We start from the raw sequence: 25816 nt of genomic DNA on the forward strand, positions 1-25816 counted from the left end.
TACGATATATTATATTACTAATATTTTTATTGTAATATACTTATAATATATCTTAAACACATAAAAGGGTCATTTAAGTGAGCTATCGGCATGTATATTAGCACATATACAGTCGTATACTTAAATTGTACTAAGTATAAGTTAAGTATTTCCAATCTAGCTCAAAAAAATATACTAAATGCACTTCAAGTTGGGCTTGAATACTATTTAATCACAACTAAAATGTACAAAACATAAGTTGTTATAAAATAGCACCCTTTAACACCTCGGACTTAAACCACAACTCTGCCACCTGCAAAAAAATTGTCGGTCTCATCTCCGCCGATGACAGGAAGTACAAGGAACTCAACCAGGACTTTTTGGGATGGCGCCAGCAAAATCGCCTCCAAATAAACTCCAGCAAGACCAAGGAGCTGGTGGTGGACTTCCACCGGGGTGAACGCCCTCCTCCGGTACCGGTGAGCATCCAGGAACTGGACGTTGAGATTGTTAAATCTTACAAGTACCTGCATGTTCACTTGAACAACAAACTGGACTGGACTAAGCACACACATGACAGAGCAGACTCTTCCTGTTGAGGAGACGGAGGTCTTTTGGGGTGCAAGGAGCACTCCTGAAGACCTTCTACAACTCCGTGGTGGCATCAGCCATCTTCTACGGAGTGGTCTTCTGGAGCAGCAGCATATCAGCAGCTGACAGAAAGAGAAGGAACAAACTGGTGAGGAAGGCCGGCGGCGTGCTGGGGCGTCCTCTGGAGACTGTGGAGGTGGTGGGGGACAGGAGGATGATGACTAAGCTATCGTCCATGATGAACCACGCCTCCCACCCCATGCAGGACGCTGTGGCCGCGCTGCACAGCTCCTTCAGCCAGCGGCTGATTCATCCCCGGTGTCTGAGGGAGAGATACCGAAAGCCCTTTCTCCCCGTTGCTGTCAGGCTGCACAACCAGCTGAGCCCCCAGTAGACCATGAACCACCTGAACACTCTGAACACCGTGAACACAAATCACTTTGAGCACTATGAACACTGTAATTCATGTCCTGGTGTAATATCCACTATGTTCAAGTATGTTTAAGAACTTTTATACAAATTCCTTATTCCATCTGTATATTTTTTATTCCATCTGTATATTTGTTATTCCATCTGTATATTTTTTATTCCATCTGTATATTTTTATTCCATCTGTATATTTCTTTATTTTTTTAATATTCTTTTTTAGTGCTATTTTTATTTTTTACCGTTCTACTATTTTATTAGATTGCTTGATTTTTTTTTAAAATTCTTATTTACTTGTGAGCAGTGCTGCTGTAATCCTGTAATTTCCCCACTGAGGGACTAATACAGAATGATCTTATTTTATCTTATCTCATCTTAAGTATACTTATGAGTATTAGGGCTTCAAATATACTCAAGTATACTAAGATTAAATATACTTTGTATATATTTATACTAAGCCACAGGATGCCACAGAATTGATAAGACCGTTATGACTCTCACTCTGGGGATTCTGGGATTGCTGCCGACTTTACAAACAAAACCGAAACTGTGAGGTCTGCGTGGTAGAAAGGTGATATAGATCCGCATGTCATTAAACGTACAAAACACGTACGTCAGCACCTCGGTGTAATTGCTGACTGATGGAACCTCCTACTCTCTTAAATCCCCCATTTTTTTTCCTGCTCATTAATTGACCCAACAAGGCTCTGAATGTAGCAGGTGTTAGGCCGCTGTCACTGGGAAGGTCAGAGCTGTCACCGATCGTTTGAGTGCGTGTGCGTGTTTGTACGGACACATACATGTTTTTGTTGTGCTTTGTGTGTGTGTGTGTGTGTGTGTGTGTGCAGGAACTGGAGTCTCTGAATTAATTACCTTCGGAATATGAAGACAAAAGCCAGGGAGCCTCCATCCCACGCTGCACATGCCGACTCTATTTAGACTTCATATTTATTCAGAGACTGAACACATCGGAAAACAATCAAGATTCATGGAGAAGTTATTCACGTCCTGCGAAGCTTTTTTTCCTTCAGACTGAGCGTGAACATACACACAAGCTATCTCCAACCAGGCGCCAGCTGTATAAGTTATACAACGACATAATAATCTCTATTTACACATGAATATAAATGTTATATTTTCTCATACTTTGAAGCCACATTTGCATGATGTTGTCGTTCACGCACTCGGCTTGAAGTAGAAGAAGCGGTAGTAGAAGTACTCTTATTGTGGAAGTCGTGGTGAATGTTAGAAGTACAGTAGCTCAGACACCTCGGGGAGACCTTCTCCTCCGACAGACTGTGAATGTGGCTTTTAATTGCTCTCACCATTATGTCCGAAAAGGCTTCAGCCTGAGAGATTTAATAAGACCGAAAAATATGGTTGAAACCCAAAGTGGTATGTCATATTAGCGCAACGCGTAGAGAATCTCCCCGTGTCACGGGCACATTAAGCTTGTCGGCCTGTCAACCGGGCAATCACCGAAAACTACAAAAGGGGAAACGAAGCAGGTGTTATCCTCTTATCTGCTCGTTTCCGCAGGGTTTGACTGATACGTTTAGCCTGTATTTAAATTGGTCCATGTATGATTTAAGATAAGATAAATTGCCAGCGAGCTCACAGCTTAGCGGTAGTTTCTTAAAAATGCTCAACCAGCTGTTACTTTTCTATTTCCTTTGGTAAATGAAAATAGAACAAGTACAAGAGGTCAAAGAGGATGACGCCAGGCAATTTGTTTTTTGAGGAATCTCAAAAAAAAAAACATTTTCAAAGTAATAGTTCGGCCTTTGAAATAAGACCAAAGATGACGCTTTAAAAGCTTTGCCAATGGTTGGAAATGGTTCACACTTCCTGCCTCGTCTCATAGCATAATGTATATTTTATACTTATATTTAGCATTACAAAAGTGAGCTAGCGGGAGCGTTCATTAGTCTTCAGATCTCCAACAAACACATGTTGTCCTGATTTGTGTCAGACAGGAAACTGACTCTCAGTATGTCGTCCTGATGAACTGTTTATACTACTGTCATGTACGTCTGTTACATTTGAAGCTATAGCTAGGCATTAGTTTGCGCATCTTATGCATAAAAGTTGGAAACTGGGAAACAGCTAGCCAAAACATATGACTGTTTTTAACCTTGATTTTGTGGACCGATTAAACACATAAGACACTGTCTTCATTATTTAGCTTTAGAGCTGCTTGTAGTGGATTTTCTTTATTTTTCTACTTTTCAACCGAGCCAGGCTAGCTGTAAGTTTCCAGTCACTTTGCTAAACTAAGCTAAGCTGACTATTGCCTCGCTGTAGCTTCATATTTACAGACGGAAATGAGACATGAGTGTGTCTTTGACTCTTTGCTTCACATCATACCTCTAACTGTTCTAACTGGAGTTACACTCAACTTTTCTGCAAATGTATGCCAATTTAGATCCTGTGAATCCCTATTTATACTTAATCCTTGAACCAGGCTTGCAGATTACACCCACGTAGTTCAGTGACGTTCCCCCAAATACAGTTTTGTCTTCGGCTCCATGCTGATCTGTGGTTTGATATCTGGTAATAAGGAGTTTACACTGATTTGTTGTCGGATTAGGTGACAAAAAAAACAAACTGGTTCAACTAACCTTCATTAAAACTAGAAGATACATCTGAACTGCCATCTGGGCTACGCGTCCCTAATTAATCTCTCTTTTTCTTTCTCAGTCAAACACTCTCTGTCTTGTTTTGGATCCAATGACTAAGTTTCTTGAACAAAAAACAATTGTTTATTATCTTACATATCCGATTATCTGTCCAACCATTTCTTTTACCTCATTCCATCAATTAAATAATCCATACGATTATAATTTGACCACACCTCGGCCACCATTAGGATTCAACTCTTCCAGTTGCATTGACACACATGTTCATTATATCTGATGCTTATAGATCACTTGTGTTCTTTCACAATCTCTCTCATTAAATTACCTCAGATCAATAACGCATGTCGCTGCTCATTGTAACCCACACCATGCAACTTTTGTTCCTGCGCTGCACTTAGGGGTTAAAAGCCCATTTAAACCATGTTGGGCGGTAGCTATGTGATACTAACAGTATTAACAACAATGAAACATGCGTAACGCACAAATGAACATATGCTTCCCATCCACAAAGTAAAGGGGAAACTATTGCATCTTGCGCTGTAGCTTTACGGTTGCGTCGTTTTGGATAATTTTTCTTGTTTGTCCCACGCAGTCAAAGATTCCTCTGGGGCAGCAGGGGACTCATTATTGGTACTCCCTCTTGTTGAACTTCAGATATAATATAACTCATGAGTCACGCTCTATCGTGAAGTATTTATATCACAGCGCCCACAATCTATTCCCCGATGTCGAGGACACCTATAAGAGCCCATGTCTGTAAATCAGGTTCAAAGAAAAGCAATTAAGCCTCGTCTTCACAGCGTTTCTCACAAGATCTCACATGGCTTCTCCTCCTCCTCCATCCCATGACTATCAATGACTCCACAACTACCTGGAGAATAATTCTGAAAAAACTCCTGATTTCTCAGATGTAATTTATTTTCTATTAAGCTGGTATAAATACAATTTAAGCTACGTGCTGAATGTCTATCCAATAAGCACCCATGGGGACACAAAGTTCCATATAAATCTCTATCTTTGATTTTATGTGACTCCTACTGCACATCTTAATGGATAATGTGACATGTCCTGTGATTTTGTGTTCCCGTAACAACCGTTTCAAAATGTCCGCTCCAGGTTGTGACAGATCTGAAGGAAGTGCTAAATTTTAAAAAGCTTGTTTTTCCTTGTGAGAGGTAAGAGTCACTCGTTTAAGAATTAAAATGCTTAATTAACTTCAATACATTGAACCTGCTGTGAGCACATTTCTTGAAGAAACTGATAGAAAACAAATCAGAAAATCTTTTTAACACATATGTCACATCAGGAATTTAACCTAAGAATTTCACAAAAATAATTATTATCTGCTTAGTTACTTTGGCTGATTCATTGATATTTAGCTAATCTATTTTACATTGTTCACAAAAAAGAAAAAAAAATCGTTATATTATTTAATTTTTAATAAAAAACATTGAAAGGCCTATTTGAATAATTTCAAAAGGTATAATGTACCAAAAACCCATGGGAACATAGATAATAAGTTCATATATGTGTAACTTATCGTGAATATATTTTCTATATTTGAATTTAATATATAACATAATTCCATATGTCAAGAGTATCTCTGCAACGTTTGGCTTTGATTGAGTGAAGTTAAGTATTTATAATAATTAACGCCCAATGTCACATACATGTAACATTTTAAATATTTTACATTACTTTGAAAACAATGTCAGAAATGAGTTTTATGTGGTCTATTAAGTCTGTAATATGACCTCCATAATTTTCCTTGAAGGAGAAATAAATGTCAACCAAATGTCACTGCAGTCCATCCGATAGGACTGACCAACAAACAGACATTATTATGTGTCTGTTTTGGCAATTGAGTAGTTAGGGAATTGTGTCTGATGGCATTAATAAACTGCTGTTGTCCACTTTGTATGCATTGATGGTCTCTAACATGAATACTTGGAACATCCTAGCTAGCATTAGCTTTAACCCTCACAGCCCTCAGCCCTGCTGGCTATAGTCCTTCCCTCTGAATGCTAAGCCCAAATCAGAAATGACAATTAGCTCTATTAGCATGCCGGTCATCATGGAGATGCGGAAACATTGAGGGGGAGGGAGGCAAAGGGTCCTGACCTTATCAGAGACTGAGTGAGTGGGCATGATCAGAATATATAGAGTGAGTGTGTTTATTCTTTGAAAAAAAGTGAACATTGTGCTTATTTTTAGGGGCTTTTAGGAGTCCCTTGGTTTCCAGGTGCTCACAGTGTCAGATACAATGTCATACTGGATGTATTTAAAGGATAAGGCTGGTGGTATTTCAACTTTTTGTGATGAACAAATCCCATTAAAACAAACAAAAAATACATACTGTCACATGTGTTTAGCTTTGAGCTGAATGCTAACATTAAAACACATTAGAAATCCTTTCTAGAGATCATGACCTTCATTCAGAACCAAAAAGTTCAAGCTCATTGGGGCAATTGATTAAAATTTAGGAGATCCCACACCCCGAAAAAAATCTGGGAAATGAAGCCAATGCTGAATTACCTTAAACTTGCATTCTCTCTAATGGCCATCAGGGGGCGACCCCTTTGGTTGATTTCATGGAAGTCTATTAGAAAACAACCCTACTTCTATACATATAATATATCTCAAACTGTCGTTAGAAGTCTTTTTAAACACCACATGGTTCATATAGAGAATTATGATCTTAAGGATTGTGACTGACCTTTCCACTTTTCATGGCAATTCCATTTAGTCTGGACCGAAGGGCTTTGCCATCGCTAGTGCCCTACTGCAAGTGTGAATAAAAATCCCAAATAGCTCGAGCTTCATCCTTTATTTGCCTCACAGATACTCCAGTCTCTGAGATACTACCAGTATAGGCTTAACACTAAAACTACAGGTTATTGACAACCTGACATCCACAGAATAGAGCTTGTTAAACCCCGCAGTAAAAAGGAGACGCTGAAGTATATCGCCCACTACGGACGAACAATTACGAGAGACGCACCAGCGTCCACCATGGGCCGCTTCGCACTGTCGATGCACAGCAGCACAAGAAGGTTTGGAGAACAAGAGGCAGAACCCTTTAGAACATGTGTGAGTGTAATGGTGTGCAGAGAGGGAACGGAGGGAACATAGAAGACGACGTCTCCCTCGTGGTGCGCCCTATGTATGTATGACGAGCGGGAAGAGATCCAGTCCCCAGGCTTTCCTACGTCGGCGCCCCAGCTGTGCCCTCGCCGAGCCGGGGGATCGATGCTGGGCCGCGCCGCCTCCACTCCCGCGCTCCGGCCTCTCCATTAGTCCCGGCCCCCGCTGCAGAGTGGACGCCCTAATTGGCGAGGGCCACTGAGAGCCAGCATCCTCGTCTGCCGCGCTCTCAGAGAAAGGGCCGCCGGGCATCAGCCGCTCACACTAATCTTTCCCATTATCCTCTGGTCTGTATGCGGGAGCAGGAAAAAACAGCCTGCCCCGATCGTCGGTGTATGTGTGTGAGTGTGTGTGTGTGTGTGTTTGCGTATAGTGTATGTTTCTGCTTGCATCTTTTAGCTAATGGGAACACAGGTCTGATCAGATCATGTGAAAAACAGAGCATCATCGCACTCATACGACACATGTTGACAGCTCACTCTTTGAGGACATTACCGTGAGATATGAAACTATTTTTTCATGTTCTCCAGGATGTTTTTTTTTCCCACTTCTGCTTCAATGCTTAACACCGCTCTTCCTGTTGTCTGAACAACAACTCTGACACAACCATTAGGAGCTTTTTGCAGACATAAAGACACTGAACGCTCCATCTATCCGCTCTATGTGTGTCTCCGTTGGGCCGCCACCGGTTCTCAGTCGCTCTGATGATTCATACTTCTCTCAGGTCTAATTTCAGTCCTTAATCGTTGTAATTAAACATTTTAATTCAGAAATTAATGTAATTTACAGCGTGGCAATAATCATTTGCAGGTAAGTTACAATCTGTGGCGGCCTAATGAGAAATTAAGCTATTTTTACTTGCGGATGTGACAACTCGTTTCGGGTGATGGCAACAAACAAGAAAACGACGGCGTGGCCAGAAAGGGTCAAGACTCAAAGGTACCAGGAGGAGACGGAGGGGTGTAAATGATGTACAAATGTCTTTTTGTTTTCGTCAAAAACACTTAAGGCTGATTTATACTCGGGTTTTACGCAGAGACGCAAGCACGCAAGACACGCATGGCTGACCATGCCTGGTCAAATCGGCCATTTTGCGTGCTTGCGTGCGTCACCCCAAATTTCTGACTATCCGTCAAAGCTTCGCGAGCCGTACGCAGCCCGGAAGGCTGCGATTGGTCCGATAAGCACATCCTTTCTGAGTCTCTCATTTCCGGTTTCAGAGCATAATACCTCTGTTTTTAAAAGCCACAGCAGAAACACAAACAATGGATCCTGTTGAAGAACGTTTGGCTGAAGAGGTCCACAAACATGAGCATTTATAAAACCCGTCTGACGGAGTATCAGGACACGCAGATGGAGGTGAATTCCTGGAGGGAGATAACGATGAACGTAGGTGTGCAGGTCGACTCTTAAACGGTCGTTGCGCCACCTACTGGTGTGGCGTATGGAAAACGCAGGGGAACTAAAAATCAAAACGAGTCCGTCAACCCGACTGCGTGGCCAGCCGGAGTTGGAGTTGCAGAAGTATAATTCAGCCTTTAGCTTATCTTCCACTTTAACCAGCTACTAAAATTGCATAATTTACCATCATAATGTTTGTTTTTCTGACCTATTTTAAAGTCTCTCAAGTCAAAGACACACTTGTGTAGATCGTAATGTGTCCAGAAACATAGATTCTAGGCGTTTGCATGCAGCAGTTTGCAAGTTATCATTCCCCACAATAACAATAATGTTTGTCCAAAACAAGTTGAAGGTTTTTTTGGGGCGGGTTTCTCTGACAATGTTCACATTATATCCAATCTGTGATGCTGTAACATTTGCTAATTAACACTAAACATAAAGTACAGGTGACACGGGATGGGTATGTTTCTGCTGGGATTTGATTCAAAAAGTTATATCAGTTCATTCTGTTATTAGTTTTTACTGAATTTCTCAGCAATCCATCCTACGTTTGTTGAGATGTGTCTATAAAAAAAACTAAATTTTCAATATGGCGCCTCTCGAGTCTTTCAGGCCAATCCATCCATTTGTTGTTGATTCATTTGTTGTTTCTGTATCAAAGTGGTGGACCGAAGTCCACAGAGACATGTCTGCCATGTCACGACATGTCTCTCCACAGAGCCAGGTCTCTGTACTATATATATATATATATATATATCACCTCTCTAGTCTTCCGACCACTCAAAGTACTCTTCTATGTCATCATCCCCCATTCACACACTGATGGCAGGGCTACTGTGCAAGGTGCCACCTGCCCATCAGGACTCTAACTAACCATTCAAGGACAAGGACACACGGACCATCCTCTGATTGAAGGACGACTGGGCGGCTGTCGCCTATGAAACAACGTCAAAGAGAAGAAATATGGATGTGGATGGCTTAAGGAAAAACTTTTGATTTTGGTTGCATACAAATATGAATTAATGGTCATGGTGACCATGGGAGAAGCTGGTTGAGGTGTCCATGATCAGGAATGAATGGACTCTGCAACCGCATGGTCCATTGAGTCATGATTCTGGAGAGCCATGTCACTTCAACCTCGTCTGGATGTCACAGACTTGCACTGTATGTATGTAGAACCTCACAGATCCTAATGGAGGAAATGAAGCAGGAGGTTGTGATTATTTTATTTTTTTTAAATGAGTGAATTATGGCCTCCGGCACGGTCTCATTTGAAGCAGAAGCACAGCTCGTTGTTACTGGAACAAGATAGTGCAACATGTCGCAGAGAATATTAGGACTGCAGTATAACTCCTATTTGGTATTTTAGTTGCTGTTCAAATAGTTCATTGCTTTTTAAATAAGTGCTTGAAACAAATCAACCTGAGGTTATTTTAAAGAGGTTAGTACTTGTCTAAACTGGAACTTACGATAATATCAAATTGCAGAAGTAGCTTCAATCTTTTTGCTCTTTCTGTTTCATCTTTCTTTTGTTTTAAAATGTTTGGAGAGCAAATAATAGCCAATCTTGCATACATCACGCTGGATATTTGTAGTTATGATTCAACATATGTTATAAAAGTTATTTATTTAATAATATACATATGTTTCATTAGAAAATTCTGAAAAGAATCATATAAAATAGCATGAGTATTAGACCTCATTTGGGATTCATACGACTGCTTGAACTTGAACACGGTGAACTTTGAGAATCTGCTCCCTATGTTGGGTGCATGGGGCCCAAAAGGTGAAAGCAATGTCAGAAGGCATTAGTTTAAATGTAAAGCAGTAAATGTGAACGATCTACACACATTCTTAACATACAGAAGAGGTTAAAACGGTTCACAAAACCTCTGCAAATGAAAGCTCACAGTGTTTAATTTCAGTGTTCAACTAACAGCAAATTCACTGTAATATTATATTACTATATTACTGTATTACTGCCACACCCTCCAGCATTAACACGTGATTGGTCGAGAGCCCTGCATTTACTTTGTCAGTCTGTTGTGTTACAAACACTGCTCATGTGTCACAGTCCTGTTGGCTTCTTGAGATGTGAGACTGTTTCACAAGTAGTTTACAAACTGATTTATTACCAATTAAAAGCTAAATCAACCTCAGACGATAGCTGACGGGTTCCAGATCGAAGTCAAGTTATATCATTTTTCTACAAAATGAATGAAGAATGGGAGAAAAATTTGCCAATGAAGTTGAAGGATAATACTTTCCTGTTGTTTGGCATCAGGTTAAAATGACATCTAAGTGTGTGGCATTAGGATGAGTAGGAACATATCAACAACTAAATAAAGACAAAAATAGTTCAAAATGAGGTGACAGGTCAACCAAAATGTAATTTTGACGAAGGAACATTATGAATCCAAAACACAGAGAGGACATGTTTGAAGAAGGTGCAGGAACATAAACCACAAACATTCATACACACACACTTGCAGACTTCAGACAATAACCTCTCCCTTCTCAAACCCCCGTGCATCCCTTCATTCTCCTTCCCTCCACTTTCCAGTTCAGGTGACATCATCACCTGCAGCCGCTCACCAGTCCACAGTTCAAGTGCGGAACATTTGTTGTGGTTTTCATATCAGGACAAAATCACGGCGACGTTTTAATTTGGTCTGGAAGAGCGGAACAACATGAGAATAGTCCATGTTTTTCAGAGACAGACCTCGATCAGAACCGACAGCCGCTCTGACCGCCATGTCTGCGTCACTGTCGCCATCTAGTGGAGAGAAACTAGAGCTACAAAGGCCGTCAAGGCGTTTAACTCGAGATCCTTCAGAAAGTCTTATTGTCAGGTGATTGACAATAAGTCTGTGATTGTATAAGACAGATGTACTGTGCAGAGGTGTATGTCTGTAGGCTTTGAGGCACAGATCTATGACGCAGGTTGTGGAGGATTTCTGGGGATTAAATGATGAATTAAACAATGAATATGGGACAAAAGAGGATACAGTCTCTGAAAACCTGCACATTAACAACAATTAAATAGAAAACATGACAAATTCTGTACAATATGTGTCTTTATCTTGTTTCAACTCCAAAATATTCTCCATTTTGTCTTTGATTGCAGCTTTCCTCATGAATATTGTTGCCACAGTCTTTTAGTAGGCGGGCCACAAGCTTCTCTAATATTAACCATTTTCTACATAAGCTAACAGAATAAATGTCACTCATCTTATGGTGCTCAAACCATGCAGGAGCTTTTTTTGTGGTGCTTTGACCACAGCGTCATATACTGTGCCATATATTCCCATTATATTAGAGAGAATGCGGACATCTCTATGACTGATCTCCAAACCTATATATATATATATATATATATATATATATATATATATATATATATATATATATATATATATATATATATGTATATGTATATATATATATATATATATATATATATATATATATATATATATATATATATATATATATACACACACACATATAGGGGTGAACGGTCCCTTTAAATGCCCTGTAACAAAGACCTCACTGTAAAATGTAACAAGTTGTCTTTACTTTAAAAAAAACTCAGAAAAACGGTTCACTAAAAGCTTAAAAGTGAAGTACCTCATTCATTTTAAGTTGTTATAGCTGGAAATAAATGTCTAGTTAACTCATGTCATTATAAAAAGTCCACTGTATACATGTTGGATTTGTTTTAATGATTCAGCAACTATATTAAAGGCTTTTTAATATGTCCTTCCTCATTGTTCTAAGATTTTGGAGTGCCTGGGTGGCCTTACTGTTCATCCAGATACGCAGCGCTACCACAGGTATCTCTCTCACCTGTTGCACAGAACATGCATGCATTACAAGCTGTGGACTTCTTCTCATTGTGTGCACAGGTTTCCCTTCATGAATCGCAAAGTCAGCTTTTTGTTGGTTGAAGTTCGGGACACGAAAAAAACAAACTCTGGGCATTGACATTGGAGATTTTGTCTTGGCATATACCAAGGACGTAAGAGGGAGACCTCGCACGTATTATCCCGATATGAAATTTATGTCCATCTCTTGGGTCGCTTCAGGATTAGATTTTGAGAACCAGCATGCTGCAGCAAGTCACTGGCTCACAGTCCAAACAGTAGGAATTAGGTCAGCCATGTCATTGTGTTGGACCTGAGAATAAACACGTTTTGCTCTCTGTCTCTCAGTTTTATTCATTGTATTTCCCACATTTTGTCCATATTAAGCGAAGATACATACAATCAGTAAAATACGTAAGAAAGCTGATTTTCATCCCAACACAGTTGAGATAGTAAGTCATCATTATGATATGAGATGCTTAGTCATAATTATGAGATGGTAAATTGAGACAGAAGTCATAATTTTGAGATAAATTGAGATAGTAAGTCATCAATTTGATTTTAGATGCTAAGTCAAAATTAGGAGATAGTAAGTAGAGATGTAAGTCATAATTGTGAGATAGTAAGTCATTCTTATGAGATGTTAAGTCGTCATTATGAGATGCTAAGTCATAATTTTGTGATAGAAGTAAGTTGAGATAGTAAGTGATCATTATAAGATGCTATGTCATAATTATGAGATGGTAAGTCATTATTGTGAGATGCTTAGTCATAATTTTGTGACAGTAAGTTGAGATAGTAAGTCATAATTATGAGATGGTAAGTTTAGATAGGAAGTCATTATTATGAGATGCTAATTCATTGTTTTAAAATAGTATCTCATTATAATGACCTTCGTGATGTTTATGTTTTCATCACAGTGGAGGAAATGGGTTTCCATAGATTTTCAGAGGGTGACTCCTCTGAGCGCCGCACACTCTTTGGCCTCTTCCGTTTTGGGTAACGTGCGGCGTCATGACGTCAGAAGCTGCGAGTGAGCGAGAGAGCTGACCGTTGGGGCGGACGGTACTCTGAAGAGGAGGAGGAGGAGGAGGAGGGGGGCTGCCGCCGCCGCCGCCGCTCGCTGAACGTCCGTCAGCTCCAACAGTTTGCTTTAACCCCGTTGTAAGTGTGAAATATACATTTCAGTTCGCTTTTTCCTCTGGTAGTTTTACCGACAGTTCGTGCACCTCCGTGGCGCGCGGAAAAGCGGTTAAGAGTGTCGGTGTAGATATTTTCATCGTATGAGCAGCTCTGTGTGGACCGTCAACCTGAGTCCGTTACTGCTGCTGCTCACTGACGACGCCGACCGGCACCGAACTAACGTCTCTTTTTTCGAGTTTTTATTATTTTAAGCTTTAGACACATCGCTTCACAACGCACACGACGGCTCGTCTGCTGTCATTTAACCTATCCAAGTCTTTAGCGCTTTAAAAGTACGCTGTTACTCAACTTATCTTTCGTAACGGTCGCTGTATTTCATCTCCCGTGACGTCACCACAGCGTTCACGTGCGGGTGTTTTCCTGCAGCAGCTATTTAGAAGAAGAAATATAGTTGTATGTACAGTGTATATATACATATATATGTATACATACATATATATATATATATATATATATATATATATATATATATATATATATATATATATATAGTACATACAACTTTACTATATATATATCATAACGTTATGATATTATATATATATATATATATATATATATATATATATATATATATATATATATATATATATATATATATATATGTATGTATATCATAACCTTTGCTGGCTTGTTATGGCTCGTTATGGACTTAAAGTTGCAAGTAGCAATAATGGTGGTTCCCCCCAATTCTTTACACTTTGCTTTAATTTACTAAGATCCTTTCATATTACAGAGCCCTGCCAGTTGCAACCTACACAAGTTTTATTTCAGTCTCAACACGGCTAATGCAATCTGATGGGCTGAATACATTTCATGGCCCGGTAAGGATGGACATCCAGCAGCCTCATTACATCTGATGCCTGGTCTGCTTTACAGAGGAGCAATTTTTTTATTTTATTTCCCCCCATCCCTCCTCCGCAACCTATTATCAGAGTATGAGAGACAGACGGACGGAGACATACGCACTCTCACTCACGGGCGTAAAGCGGGTAGGCAAAAGGGAGTATAACGTGCCAAGAAAGCATTTAGAGGATTGCAGTTTCCATCTCATTTCTTCTTTCTCCTTTCTTGCAGACCTGTGGGCCTCATGTAGCGGGTTGACGTCGCTTCAGCAATGAAGGAAATCCACTGCAGCGTTGTGACGATGGATCGAAGGTTTGCTTTCGCCAATTGCTCTTCTATTCTGGCAGCTGATCCATCTCCGAATCGGGCCGCAGTTCGATACGATGTATTATCCCTAATGATATTGAAATCATGTATCGAGATATCGTGATGCACAATTACATTGTCTAACTCGATTATAATAATAACAAGCACATACTAATTTAAATGTCTCAGAAAGTTGTGATCGAAATCAGTTAAATCAAACTAATATTTTCATTTTATTTATTCTGTATTTTGATGCGTGCACGTAAACGTAGTCAGAGGAGAGCTTGAAATATTTCTTTAGTTTGTCTTATTTTGCACAAAAAGTTTTTTTCATTTTGTCAACTATTGACTTCACACAGAAGTAAACAACTATACCAGAAAATATGCTGTATCATGATATTTATCGTTTTTTTAGATAATGACACTACTGCATGTACAGTAGATACACGCACGCACACACGCACACAGACGCGCACACACAGAGGGTTTAAGTGTGACATGATGTATCCCACTATCTTCAGCATACTCTAAGTGGCTGAGAGTTAGGCTGCCCCTTCAGGGCGATGCTAACGCAGCCATTCATGTCTCCCTCCGACAGTCAGACCACCACGATGACGCTTCCCTTCTCCTCCTCCTCCACCTCCTCCCCCTCCTTCTCCTCCTCCCCCGTTGCACTCACGTTGTGTCTTCCCGGTCGGGAGCTGAGCTGAGGATTGCAAATCTTCGTACGGGCGCAATGTGGTTCGTGTGTTTGCATGTTTGCGCTTACAAAACAGAAGTCAGTGGTCCCTAAAGATGGAAGTTGCCTCCTCTTCCTACTTGTGATCAGCTTCACGTAAAAACACTTCTGTGTTGGACGTGGTAAAGATGTGCTGATCCTGGATCAGATCACAAGATTACCCACAGCTCTCTGTATGCTCGCCTGACTGTCACAGGGGCTGATTAATTGGTTGCATGTAGAGGAAGATGGAATTTCTCACAACACAGCTGCACACACTGGATTAGAAAGATGATGTGAAGTAGATTATAGTTAAAGGTATGCATGTGATGCTTTTCATGTATTAACCAACTTAGTATAGACTTATATTGTAAAGACTTTAGATACTTATATGGGTAATATAGGCAAAAAGTTACGGTTTTGGATGCTATACAGTAAAGATCTTTTTGCTGTTTACATAAAAACATAATAAGGCAAGTGTGTTTATTTGTAAATTTACTGCAAAAGTATTTTCTTTTACAATATTGCAGTGTTTGGTTACATAACCTATGTCTCCTTCGAGTGATTTTGCCATAAATTGTCTGTGGATGTGACCGTGAATGTCACCGTGTCTCTGAGTTTATATGGATATGTTAGCCCACGCTTTGACAGACCGTGCTGTGTCCAGAATGTACTAGACTTCTCACACAATGTGTGCAACGCAAACACTTTAAACTCTGTGTATAACTGAATAGGATGAGTGGGATAGAATATGGGGGAATAGATGGTAATAGATTACAGAGTATTTGCACACTTTTAATGATTCAATAAGTAAAGAAAACGCTGGCGCGAAACAAACACATTCCCCTTGTTTTGTTCCTTCTGCGTGGTTGCGCCGCTCTGCTGCAGATCAAAGCATGGTGTGTATTGCAGAGAGAGACATACACACTGCAAAGAGCTGAGTTCTTGGCAGTGGTACAGTACCTCCGGCGGGGGTTTGCGACCGGGAAAGCTGGTGATGTTTCATGTCTTTGTTGCTGCTCCACGGTCCCTCTGGTTGGTGAGGTCACCTGGATGGAAGGAGGTTGTATCTGTACATCCGTGTTCAACCAGTGACATTGGCCACAAAACAAAGGAAATTGTGAGTCAAAGCGAAGGGGTAAAAGTAACAGAGCACTTATCAGCTAAATGAATGGCCTCGCATTCACAATACGCCTTTCTAGTATTCAGAAAACTCAAAGAACAAAACTACATGTCAACACAGCGGTTTCACAGCTGTGCGGACTGGAGGAGACGAGGTTGGAACCGCTGATCTCCTGTTTAGTGGACGACCCGCCACAGCCACCAAACCCACTTCTTGTAAAAGTCAGAAGTCTCAAACGTTTCTGGAGACAAAAAACAGACATATATATCATTATTGATGATGCTCAATACTCAACATGAACCCAATGCTGCCAATGAAAAATATAGATTTTACCACATTTAAACATCATTGAGCTGAAACCAGATATCATCTTGTGTGTTTATGAAGTTGTGGTTATCCTGTCTGTAAAGTTATTGCTTGTAGTTTTTATTTTGTGGTCCCCAAAAAATGACTGATCCCATAAACGGGTTCTGTTTTTCCTGCCGTTCTTTTGCTGTTTAAACTCTCAGCATCATTCCGGCAGCAGTGATTTGGCTCCGCTCTCTCAACTAAAGGTCAGCCGTGGCTAAAGAGGAAGTGTTGCATCTCAGAGAGGAAACACACTTTTTTCCCTTTTCCCTTTTCTCTCTCTCACTCACACACACACACACACACACACACACACACACACACACACACACACACACACACACACACACACACACACACACACACACACACACACACACACACACACCTTGTCCCTCCTCTAGCAGGGTGTTACTGTGAGGTGTCACAGACGGAAATCATTCTTTATCTCTGTTTCAGTCCGAGTTGTTTTCAAACTCGATGCCATCAAAATCCATTCACAAGCAAGAAGCCGTACCATCCTACTTATCTTGTAACTACGTGCAAACTGGGGTTATTCTTTCCAGGGGGACTGACTCCCGCACTTCCAGAATGAAGGTGACATTCCTCTATGAAAGCTGCGGTTTCTAGTGGCAACCAGCTGCCTGCTTCCCACTTATCCCTTCCTGTTTGAAGACAAGAGGCAGAAAAGAAGCAAGGGTCACACGGTGTCACAAGAGTTTGCACCAAAAAAAGGGGACTGAGGTCTTTTTGTTTTATAGATAAGCTTGGATAGAATAGAACATTTATTTTCAAAAAGTTTCAAAAATATTTTGTACGGAAGGATTAATTTGGACCACTGTCAAGTATATAGACATTGCCTTTTAGCATCGGTTTACGTCTTCCTATCTTTTGTTGGCGGGCTTTCGGCGACGTTTGAAACTCATAAGGAATACCCTCTCAACTTGAATCCTCTCCCACAGCGTAGACTCGACATCGTTGACCCACAGTCTTCGTGTTGAGCCCAATATCACGCTCACGGTAGGAGCTTCAAGACCGGAGCTTGGCTGTGCTGATCCCCCTCTTACACCCTGGTGGGCTGCAGAGGTGTCTGGTTACCTGAGCTATGAGTTATTTAAATAGGCGAGGACGCGGATGATTTACATATCTGACCGCGTGAAGTTGTTGTCACCTGCCGGCTCCACAAAGAGGCCAGATGGCCTGATAACCTGGCAGCTTTCTCTTCTGCGTTGTGTTGACCCTGACACGCGTTCCCTTCTTCTCATTCCTTATGGTTGTGCACCTTTAACACAATCTCTGGTATGAGATTTCAGCTGGTGTGTCGGTGGTTTCCAGCCCGCTGACAGTTGACGATTCCTTCCCCGAGCTGGTGAAATATGAGCCGTGTTGGCCACTGTTAAAACACCTATCAGGATAATAAAGTGAGGCCACTTTTGGAAGGATTAAAATGGATCGCAATACGCTCCTGATTTCTCCTCTTGTCCACTGGAAACCCAACTCCTGTGAGGACATCTGTCTTACTAGTACACAAGCAAGGGAAAGAGATCCTTACTACCAACTCTCTCCATCAGCTCAGACACGTTAGAGCTGGACGAGTGTCGCTTCCATGCACATGGTAAATTATTCATCGGGACACAGGCTGTGGTGTTGAGCACAGATGCAGAGATGTGCCCTTTAAACAAGGTTCAAATGTACAGTCCCAGCCGGCCTTCAGGGCTGTCTGACTCCACCACGCTGCTTGATAGAATGGTTCTCTGTACAACCATAAACCTCAGAGATACTTACAGCCTCTCTCGTCCATAATACATCAACAAAATAATATCTCCTCTGTGGAGATGAAACCTTGTCTTCGCAGCTTCCCACCTCACAGTTTGGGTAGTTTGGCACGACCACTCGTTGTTCCGTTTGTGCGCTTGTGTGTGTTGAGTATTCGTGCATGTGTGTAGTTCTATTAGTTTCTTCTTGTGGTGAACATTTTGTATTGTTTTTTCACAGTGTTATGAGTGGGGGAGGTAATGAGAGCTGTAGTTACAGATGGTCTCCTGTTGCCTGAGAGATGAAATTATGGAAGAAAAATATTTGGCTGGATAAGGCACGCTTCCACGTCCATACTCAAAAATTTAAGATAATGATATTCAAGATTAAAGGAGCATTACACAACATTAAATCATTAGTATAGCAGCAAAAACATATGTACTCTGTAAAGATGGAGTGGGGTAATGTCTACCGGAGCAGGTAAAAGTAGTCAAGGTCCTTCCGTGTGTGTGTGCTTTGTTGTCACAGTGTTTGTTGCGTGCTTTGTGTGCGTCGTACTGGCTAGCTCACGTGCGCTGCTCTGCGCTGGTCAGATATGGCAGTGACAGCTGATAACAGCGTCTTCGTGGAAGCGTAGCACCCACCCTCTGGTGTCCCCTCAGGTAAACACTGTTGGCTCTGTCATTACATTTGCAGCAGTTAGCACCGTTAGCTTCTAGCACATGGGAGAAGTTTGCCTCCAGGGCTTTCTGTCAGAAAGAGTATCATTCTTTTTCCAAAACTAAGTAGGTTTGTTGCCTGAACTTGAGGAGATTTCTGGTGTGCAGAAGGCAACCTCCATGTGCCACTTGCTCAGGCGTTGCCATGTTGAGAGCCTTTGAGAGGAAATGCTTCAGGTCAGTTTAACACAGATACCAGGTGTGAATCTGTGTCCAATAATAGTCTTTTTGGCAGTTGTACAAGCAGGTAACATTTTTCATTCAGTCTGTGGTGTCAAGAAAACACAGATGTGCGGTTGTGTGTTGTTTTTTTTTCTTTTTCTCTCTCTGTGTGTAGGAGTAAATGATTGCGTGTGTTCTGGTTCGTCTTGTTCCTGGAAAGCAGAACTCTGGCAGTGGGGCCTCCCTGTGGGTGTCATCTTGCACAATAGGGCGTTGTGGCCTCCTCTGTCAGGGAACTACCTGCCATTCACCCCCTCATTAAGACACGCTCTGTGCCGAGCGCTCGGACTGAACCCGACACGGCCAGGCGAAGCTCGCCGCGGACGGGACGGCCTTTGATTCAGCCTGGCCTCCGCAGCCCTTCTATCTCTCTCCTTCTCTCACTCACTCGCTCTCCGTGTCACATACAAAGAGTTGTGTCTCTTATCACACTCTTTGCAGTATGCTGAAGTCATCTCCTGCACTGTCAGAGCTGACACAACTGTGCTATTCTCTGTCCCCCCCCCCAATGCCTCCCTCCCTCCACTACAGACACACACACACACACACACACTCACTCACACACAAATACAATAACGATTGTTCCTGCTTCCTGCTCATCGCTGTCATTACGCAGCTGCTGAATGAGATATGGTCCAGTTTCCATTGGTCAAAGACGGCGCACACACACATGAGAGGAAATGCTCTGTATGTACAGAGATGCAGATTTCCATGCCGTATTTTAATATAGTCCGTCAATCTCTCTCTTTTTCCTTTTCTGTTTTGGTTCGATAAACACACACACGTATTTGTGCGTGCGAGTGCATCGCTGCCAGAACTCTCTGGCCTAATTCCTCTCTTATTGATGTGTGTCTGTCAGTGAAAGAGGCGCAGCACAAAGAGCAGCGATGGGCCTGTGTGTGGCTCGGAGGGAACAAAGAGTGGTCTATTCCACGCCGGCTCCCAGACTCCTCTGGAAACACTGCACAGGCTTGTTTAAGCTATGGCCATATTTTGAGTCAGGCTACTCTATGTTCAGCAATGAACAACAACATGGATGCTTCAGTGTCAAAGAGCACGGGCCAGATTGACCCCCTACTTGTGTCGGTTAATGCCCGGTTGTCCAACTTTATTTATGTCAAGAGTAGAATAAAATAAAAACAGGAAGAGATAACGATCAGGTTATTGCGCAGATATTTGTAGTGAAACTCTGGCAAAATTAAAATGAAAAGACTCTGAACACTGATACATAAATGATCTCACGTCACGCTAGATTGCACATTATGTGCTTCATCACTGAGCGATTTGAGCTGTCATTCTCACTATTGTAACTCTGGGGCTTAATGCCCTTTATAAATAATCCCCTTTGATTGTTGTCTTTGTTCAATAATGATAATGGTTATGATATTTTGAACACTTTAGTGCCACATCTTCGTCAATACAAGCTTTCCGTTTGAATGAAGCGGCAGTTGTTACCTATCCAAAGGGCTGAAGTGAGAACATTTACAGGGAGCCGTAATGTTGTAATTTGTTGAAACTCAGTACCGGTATTCATCAGGATACTGATTCTTGCATCTGTTGTATTAAAGACGGGGCAGCATTTTACCTCCTCCCATCTTCCTCTTCCTCCTGAAGCACATGTAATACACCTTGCAATGGCCTCTCTTCTTTGTCGCTGAACGTAGCTTCTTGCCGGCAGCGTGTTGTTGGGATGGAGATAATAAAGGTCGCCTGTCCAGAGCTTCAGCCATCTTTGAACCCTAACCTTCAACGTGATTGACAAGCCCTCGGTGCAGCTCCACTTTATTTATTTATTTTCCTCTCACGAGTACGCTACAGTAACTCACTGTCGCCTCTCGAGGCACATAGTGGCTAGCTGGTTAGCTTGCTCTTTTCAGTAGATATCTCTGCAACACAACTCGTAGACGTGTTGGACGTAACCTAAAATGTTTTATGTCTGATGGCGTTTGTTACTTTTTGCAATTTTTTAAACTGAACTTCTGGGCATATTTTGAACATTGCAGCTCACATGATTGCACCCAAATAACAAATTGTCAGCTTAAGCTGTTTATTTTGCCTCTGGGGCCAGAGGATTTATGGCTTTCGGTTGTCCGTCCGTCTTTCCGTCTGGTCCATTCTCTGGAATATTGTTCCACATTTGGCACAAACATCCACCTGTACTCAAAGAGTAGCATATTTGAAATTGGTGGACAAAAGTCAAGTTACCTCTGATCTCGAAGAAAAAACGCCTTGAGTGAATCACTTCAATTTAGGCCAACCGATTCAACTTTAGAGGTCAAAAGTCGGGATAAAATGATGAAAAGAGTACATTTTTGGTACGTCACGGATGTAAACTGCAGCATGATAAGGCGGTAATTCTAGTTGGTTCCTGCCAGCCAGTGGCTGAGCTGTGCTGAGCTTTCACCATCCCTCCAAAGACAATGACCGGCTGCACACTGAATGGGATGAGCCACAGAGCTAAGGACATATGTGTGTGTGTGTATTTATACAAGGACATGCATGAGGGAGACACGGCTCCGGAGAGGCCATTGTCCATGTGGTCGTTTGTAATTCACCTTTGACAGTGTTGTGCCATTTCTGAGAAACATGCTGACTCACAGAGGCTGCCCATCCCGGCTGCCCTCTGACACCTGATAATCGCTCATCTGTTTTCTGTGGCGCACAGAGCTTAAATACACCAGAATACATCCACACACAAGCATGTTTTCTGAGGTTGATCTGAGGAGTGAAGGGAGAATTTCCCTAAAGGGATCACCAAAGTATCACGCTTTTTTTTTTTTGATTTGCCTGACGCAAACACTCTTAAACATTTTAGTTTTTCAGCAGGGGAAAAAAAGATTGTAAACTTTCTTTAAAACAAAGTGAGTAATTTTTCTTAAATGGTGTAGTTTTTTAGTATTTTCGTGCTCTTGTCAGAAGCGTCCAATGTAGTAAAATGAAGTAATTTGGGTCAGAACGGGACTGTCGTCATTCAGAGATCCATCTGGTGTTCTTTTGCGTCATCGGCTCGTCAATGTGAAACGAGAGGCCTCTGTTCAAATTAAACAAAGACGCAGGACCTCTCACGCGTACACAAACGCACCCAACAATAAACCTATGTCCTCTAAAGGCTTATGAAAGAGGATTTAGTTTGAATATAAAACCGTAGGCAATCAAGAAAACATCCAATCCAGTGCTGGGAACATCCCGTGGATGAAGGAGCGGATTTATAGACACAGAGGGAGGGATGGACACCGGAGTTGGGCACAGGGCTTCAGCTCCAGGACGGGATTAACTAAGGTTTACCCCCTCCGCTCACCAGCTCCCAAACAACAGCACAGTGCTCCAGCGTAATCAATTACACCTCACTGTGACTGCCAGAAAATGCCCCTAAGTGTGAGGCTGCACGATGAAGTATGCTTGACTAAGATACACGTGTATGCACGACTCATATCGCAGTCATCTCATGTTAATATCTGGAAACGGGAGTCTTTTGATCTAGTTTAGTTACACTTGAAGGAAGAAAAATAACAACTAAAATTAGATTAATTCGACAGTATAAAGAGATGTATTCCTTAAAATAAGAACGTTGTTTTTCAGGTACTGCAGGCAGATTTCTTTCATATTATATTTACAACATAACTGTGTTTTATGATAACTTGCTGTCATTATTTCATGATGAATACAATTGATAATTAAAATATGACCAGTCAGTGCCCGACTGTAATCAGTGAAACTACCTGGTTGAGGTGGTGTTATCATTAGTACGGAAGGTTGAGCGCACATCATCGTATCGGTGCCACCAAGTGAACACACTGCCGCTAAATTGAGCACATCAGTATCTGCTGCTCTGAATCTGCCTGTTGCAGCAGAAAAGATGAATCCAGATCCGATCCGAGATCAGTTTGTGGAGAAAGTGAAAGCTGCCGCGCGAAGGTGTTGAAGCGTGTGAATGCCCCTTTTCTTGTCAGTGACAATGTCGCCATTGTGATTAAGTGCGGCGTACCTTCATGCTCGTTCTCCTTCTGTCTCCGAAACCAAACGGCTGATTACAATTATGGCGAACGTGAATGTCGTATGCATGGATACAATTTTTGCAGTTATTAAAGGTGTGTGTGTTTCCAACTTTGTGTTATTCTTCATGACCTGGCAGTGCAGCTGAAGGAATATAGTTTGAGTATGGAGCCGTCCATCCCCAGGGCTCCAACTGTTCCTGCCTCGCTTGTTTTGCTGCTCTCAATGGGAGCAGCTATTGATGCTCTCGGGAGGCTCTGTCTGCCTGTCTGTCTCTCTGAGGTGATCCCTGATCCACCAATAAGGTTCCTCCTTGAGGAAGACAGCTTGTCCGCTCTGGTTTTGCCACATCCTTTTAGATTCAGCGAGGATCGTGACACTAAATGTTGTTCCGAGAGCGGAAACCACTGCATCTTGATTACCGCCGCAGGATGAGGAAGAGCTGCCTTTAGGGGATACTAAATGAGCCCCCGAAGAAACATGCACACAAAGCTGCATCGCACAATATTAGTACATGTTCTGTTTCAGTATGTTTATCGTTTTTAGTTTTTTTTAAGATTATCGCTTGCAAACCGAATGATATGCCAGATTGTTAAGCGCATTGGATATTGAAGTTTCTTTTCTTTTTATCCCTTTCCTTCCATTCCTTCACCCTCTCAGGTAATCCAGAGTGAGTCACGCTGACCGTTGGGCTGATGGTAAGTGGGTTTTTCTTCTTCTGACGTGAGTCATTATTTATCTTTCCCACTCTGCATCCTTTCCTTTACTCCACTAGCCTCTTGTGCCTTTCTGACTCATCCCCCTCCTGGCTGTTGTTTATTTTCTTACCTGCACGAACCAACTTAAATTCATTTATGCTTGTTTTTTTTTCATCCTGGAGCAAACCTGGATCCAGCTTGTTTTCCTTTTATTACTTAGTATTTGCTTGTGAAACATTGGCATTTGAATGTAGAATGATTCAGAGGCACAGCTGTCACTGAGGCAAGCAGCCTGTCTGATGCCATCTGCAACTGATGACACAGTACTGATTATCCTGTATTATTTTTAATATCACAATCGCATATTTATTTTTGATCAGTGTGCAAAATTCCTGGATTCAGTCGAGAGGTGGGGAGGTCCCATACTTAGTGCTATTGTATTTTGCTGACGTCTTTTACAGAATCAATACGCAACAAGATTTAAAGGTTGGGAACCAAACAACCACATGGCTGATATTGTTAATCCTAGAAGAAGAAGACAAGCGACGTCCCGCTTTAGTCCAGGTTGTCACGCATTGAATCAAATTTGTTTAGAGAAGATAAGATTGTCTTCTCGTCACACAACCCGTTGCATCTTAGGCTCGTCGTGTCATTTACTATTCATATTTGTGGATACATGTTTTGCAATTTAAATAATGAATACCGCTAATAAATACTTTTTTTTAGTGCCAATTACAAGTCAAAAATATTTTTGAAATTATTTCAGCTACCCTCTCCTCAACATGTTGCTGTTGAGGCTTGCAGGCGGCTAATCAAATATTTTGCACACTGATTTCGGTGCTGATGAATGCTGTTTAGCCTGCAGACTGTTTAGTTTGCATTCACACTTTCAAGCCATTCGCATTAAATTTCAAAGATGCAAATGTTAAGAAGGTAAAATGTGACTGGATCTCGGCACCATTCCAGCATCTCATAATCCACCTCCTCTCTTTGTCTGTGCTAGACCATCAGGGCTACTTGTTCCTGAATCAAAGATGCATGCTCCCAATTTGGATTCATCCCTCTGACCGCCACTGAGCTGATCCGACCCTCCAGCAGGCAGCCCCATCTCCTCTCCCACTGTTGTCTTCTGTACTCGACTGTACTCTAGTCTTCTCTACTTCAGTCGTTGTCCCGGTCTGACCCTCCTGCTTGTCTTACTGATAGACAGGGACGTGTTAACTGACTGTTTGATCGGACAATTCCCCCCCGCTATTCACGCGGGGTCGGCAGGGCCACATGCAGCAGGGCAATGACACTCAGAGGGAACCGGAGGGGGCGGGACCCAGTTCAGATCCTGGAACTGGAAGAGAGGCAGGGGGGTCACAAAGCCCACAGTTGAAAAGGGCCTCATCCCAGTCAGAGCTCCCCTCCTTCAGTAAGATGAGCCAAAACGCCAGGGAGAGCATGGGGGTTCTTGGCCAGGGACTGAAACAGCTGTTCCAGCAGCAGCGTAAACGCCTCTCCCTCTCTCGGTCCGCCATCCCCTCTTCGTCTTCCTCCTCGTCTTCCTCCTCTGTAGTGTCGGCAGGTGGCGCTTCCCCCTCCGCCCCGGAGGATGCCCCGGGGCCCCGCTGTCCCGAATCTGACCCCCTCTCTGCTCCTGTGGTTCCCCCTGCAGCTGGCCGGGTCTCGGGCGCCGCGGGCACGATGAGGCGCGGGACCAGCCTGCAGAGCCGCCGCAGCAAAGGACCCGGGTCGGGCTCCGGGAACGGAGACCGCGACCCTCTCTTGAGGGGTAGCCCCCAGGCGCCGCATCGTCGCAACACACACGATCCGCAGCAGCACACCAGCCGCCCA

At 42.2% G+C, this 25816-nt stretch overlaps 1 protein-coding gene across 6 annotated transcripts in view; it reads left to right on the forward strand.

Annotated features, from left to right (window-relative positions):
* Positions 1 to 13109: 13109 nt before the first annotated feature.
* The window catches only part of tmcc1a (transmembrane and coiled-coil domain family 1a), a 43876-nt gene continuing 31169 nt past the window's right edge, over positions 13110 to 25816 (forward strand). For 2 of the 6 annotated variants that reach the window (XM_068597363.1, XM_068597366.1), the window contains exon 1: positions 25815 to 25816. This exon is cut by the window's right edge and continues 108 nt beyond it. Coding sequence is in view for 3 of the 6 variants with exons in the window: in XM_068597359.1 (XP_068453460.1) it covers positions 25667 to 25816 (150 nt within the window). In the remaining 3 variants the exon portion in view is untranslated. Of the gene's footprint in view, positions 13211 to 14128; positions 14242 to 14326; positions 14408 to 23939; positions 23978 to 25637 lie in introns of those variants that run through there. The other 4 variants (XM_068597360.1, XM_068597359.1, XM_068597361.1 and 1 more) reach the window with 4 other exon arrangements.

The sequence above is a fragment of the Clinocottus analis genome, unplaced genomic scaffold (assembly GCF_023055335.1).
Source record: "Clinocottus analis isolate CAN_PGR_092001 unplaced genomic scaffold, fCliAna1.0.p SCAF_4, whole genome shotgun sequence".
Lineage (NCBI taxonomy): Eukaryota > Metazoa > Chordata > Actinopteri > Perciformes > Cottidae > Clinocottus > Clinocottus analis.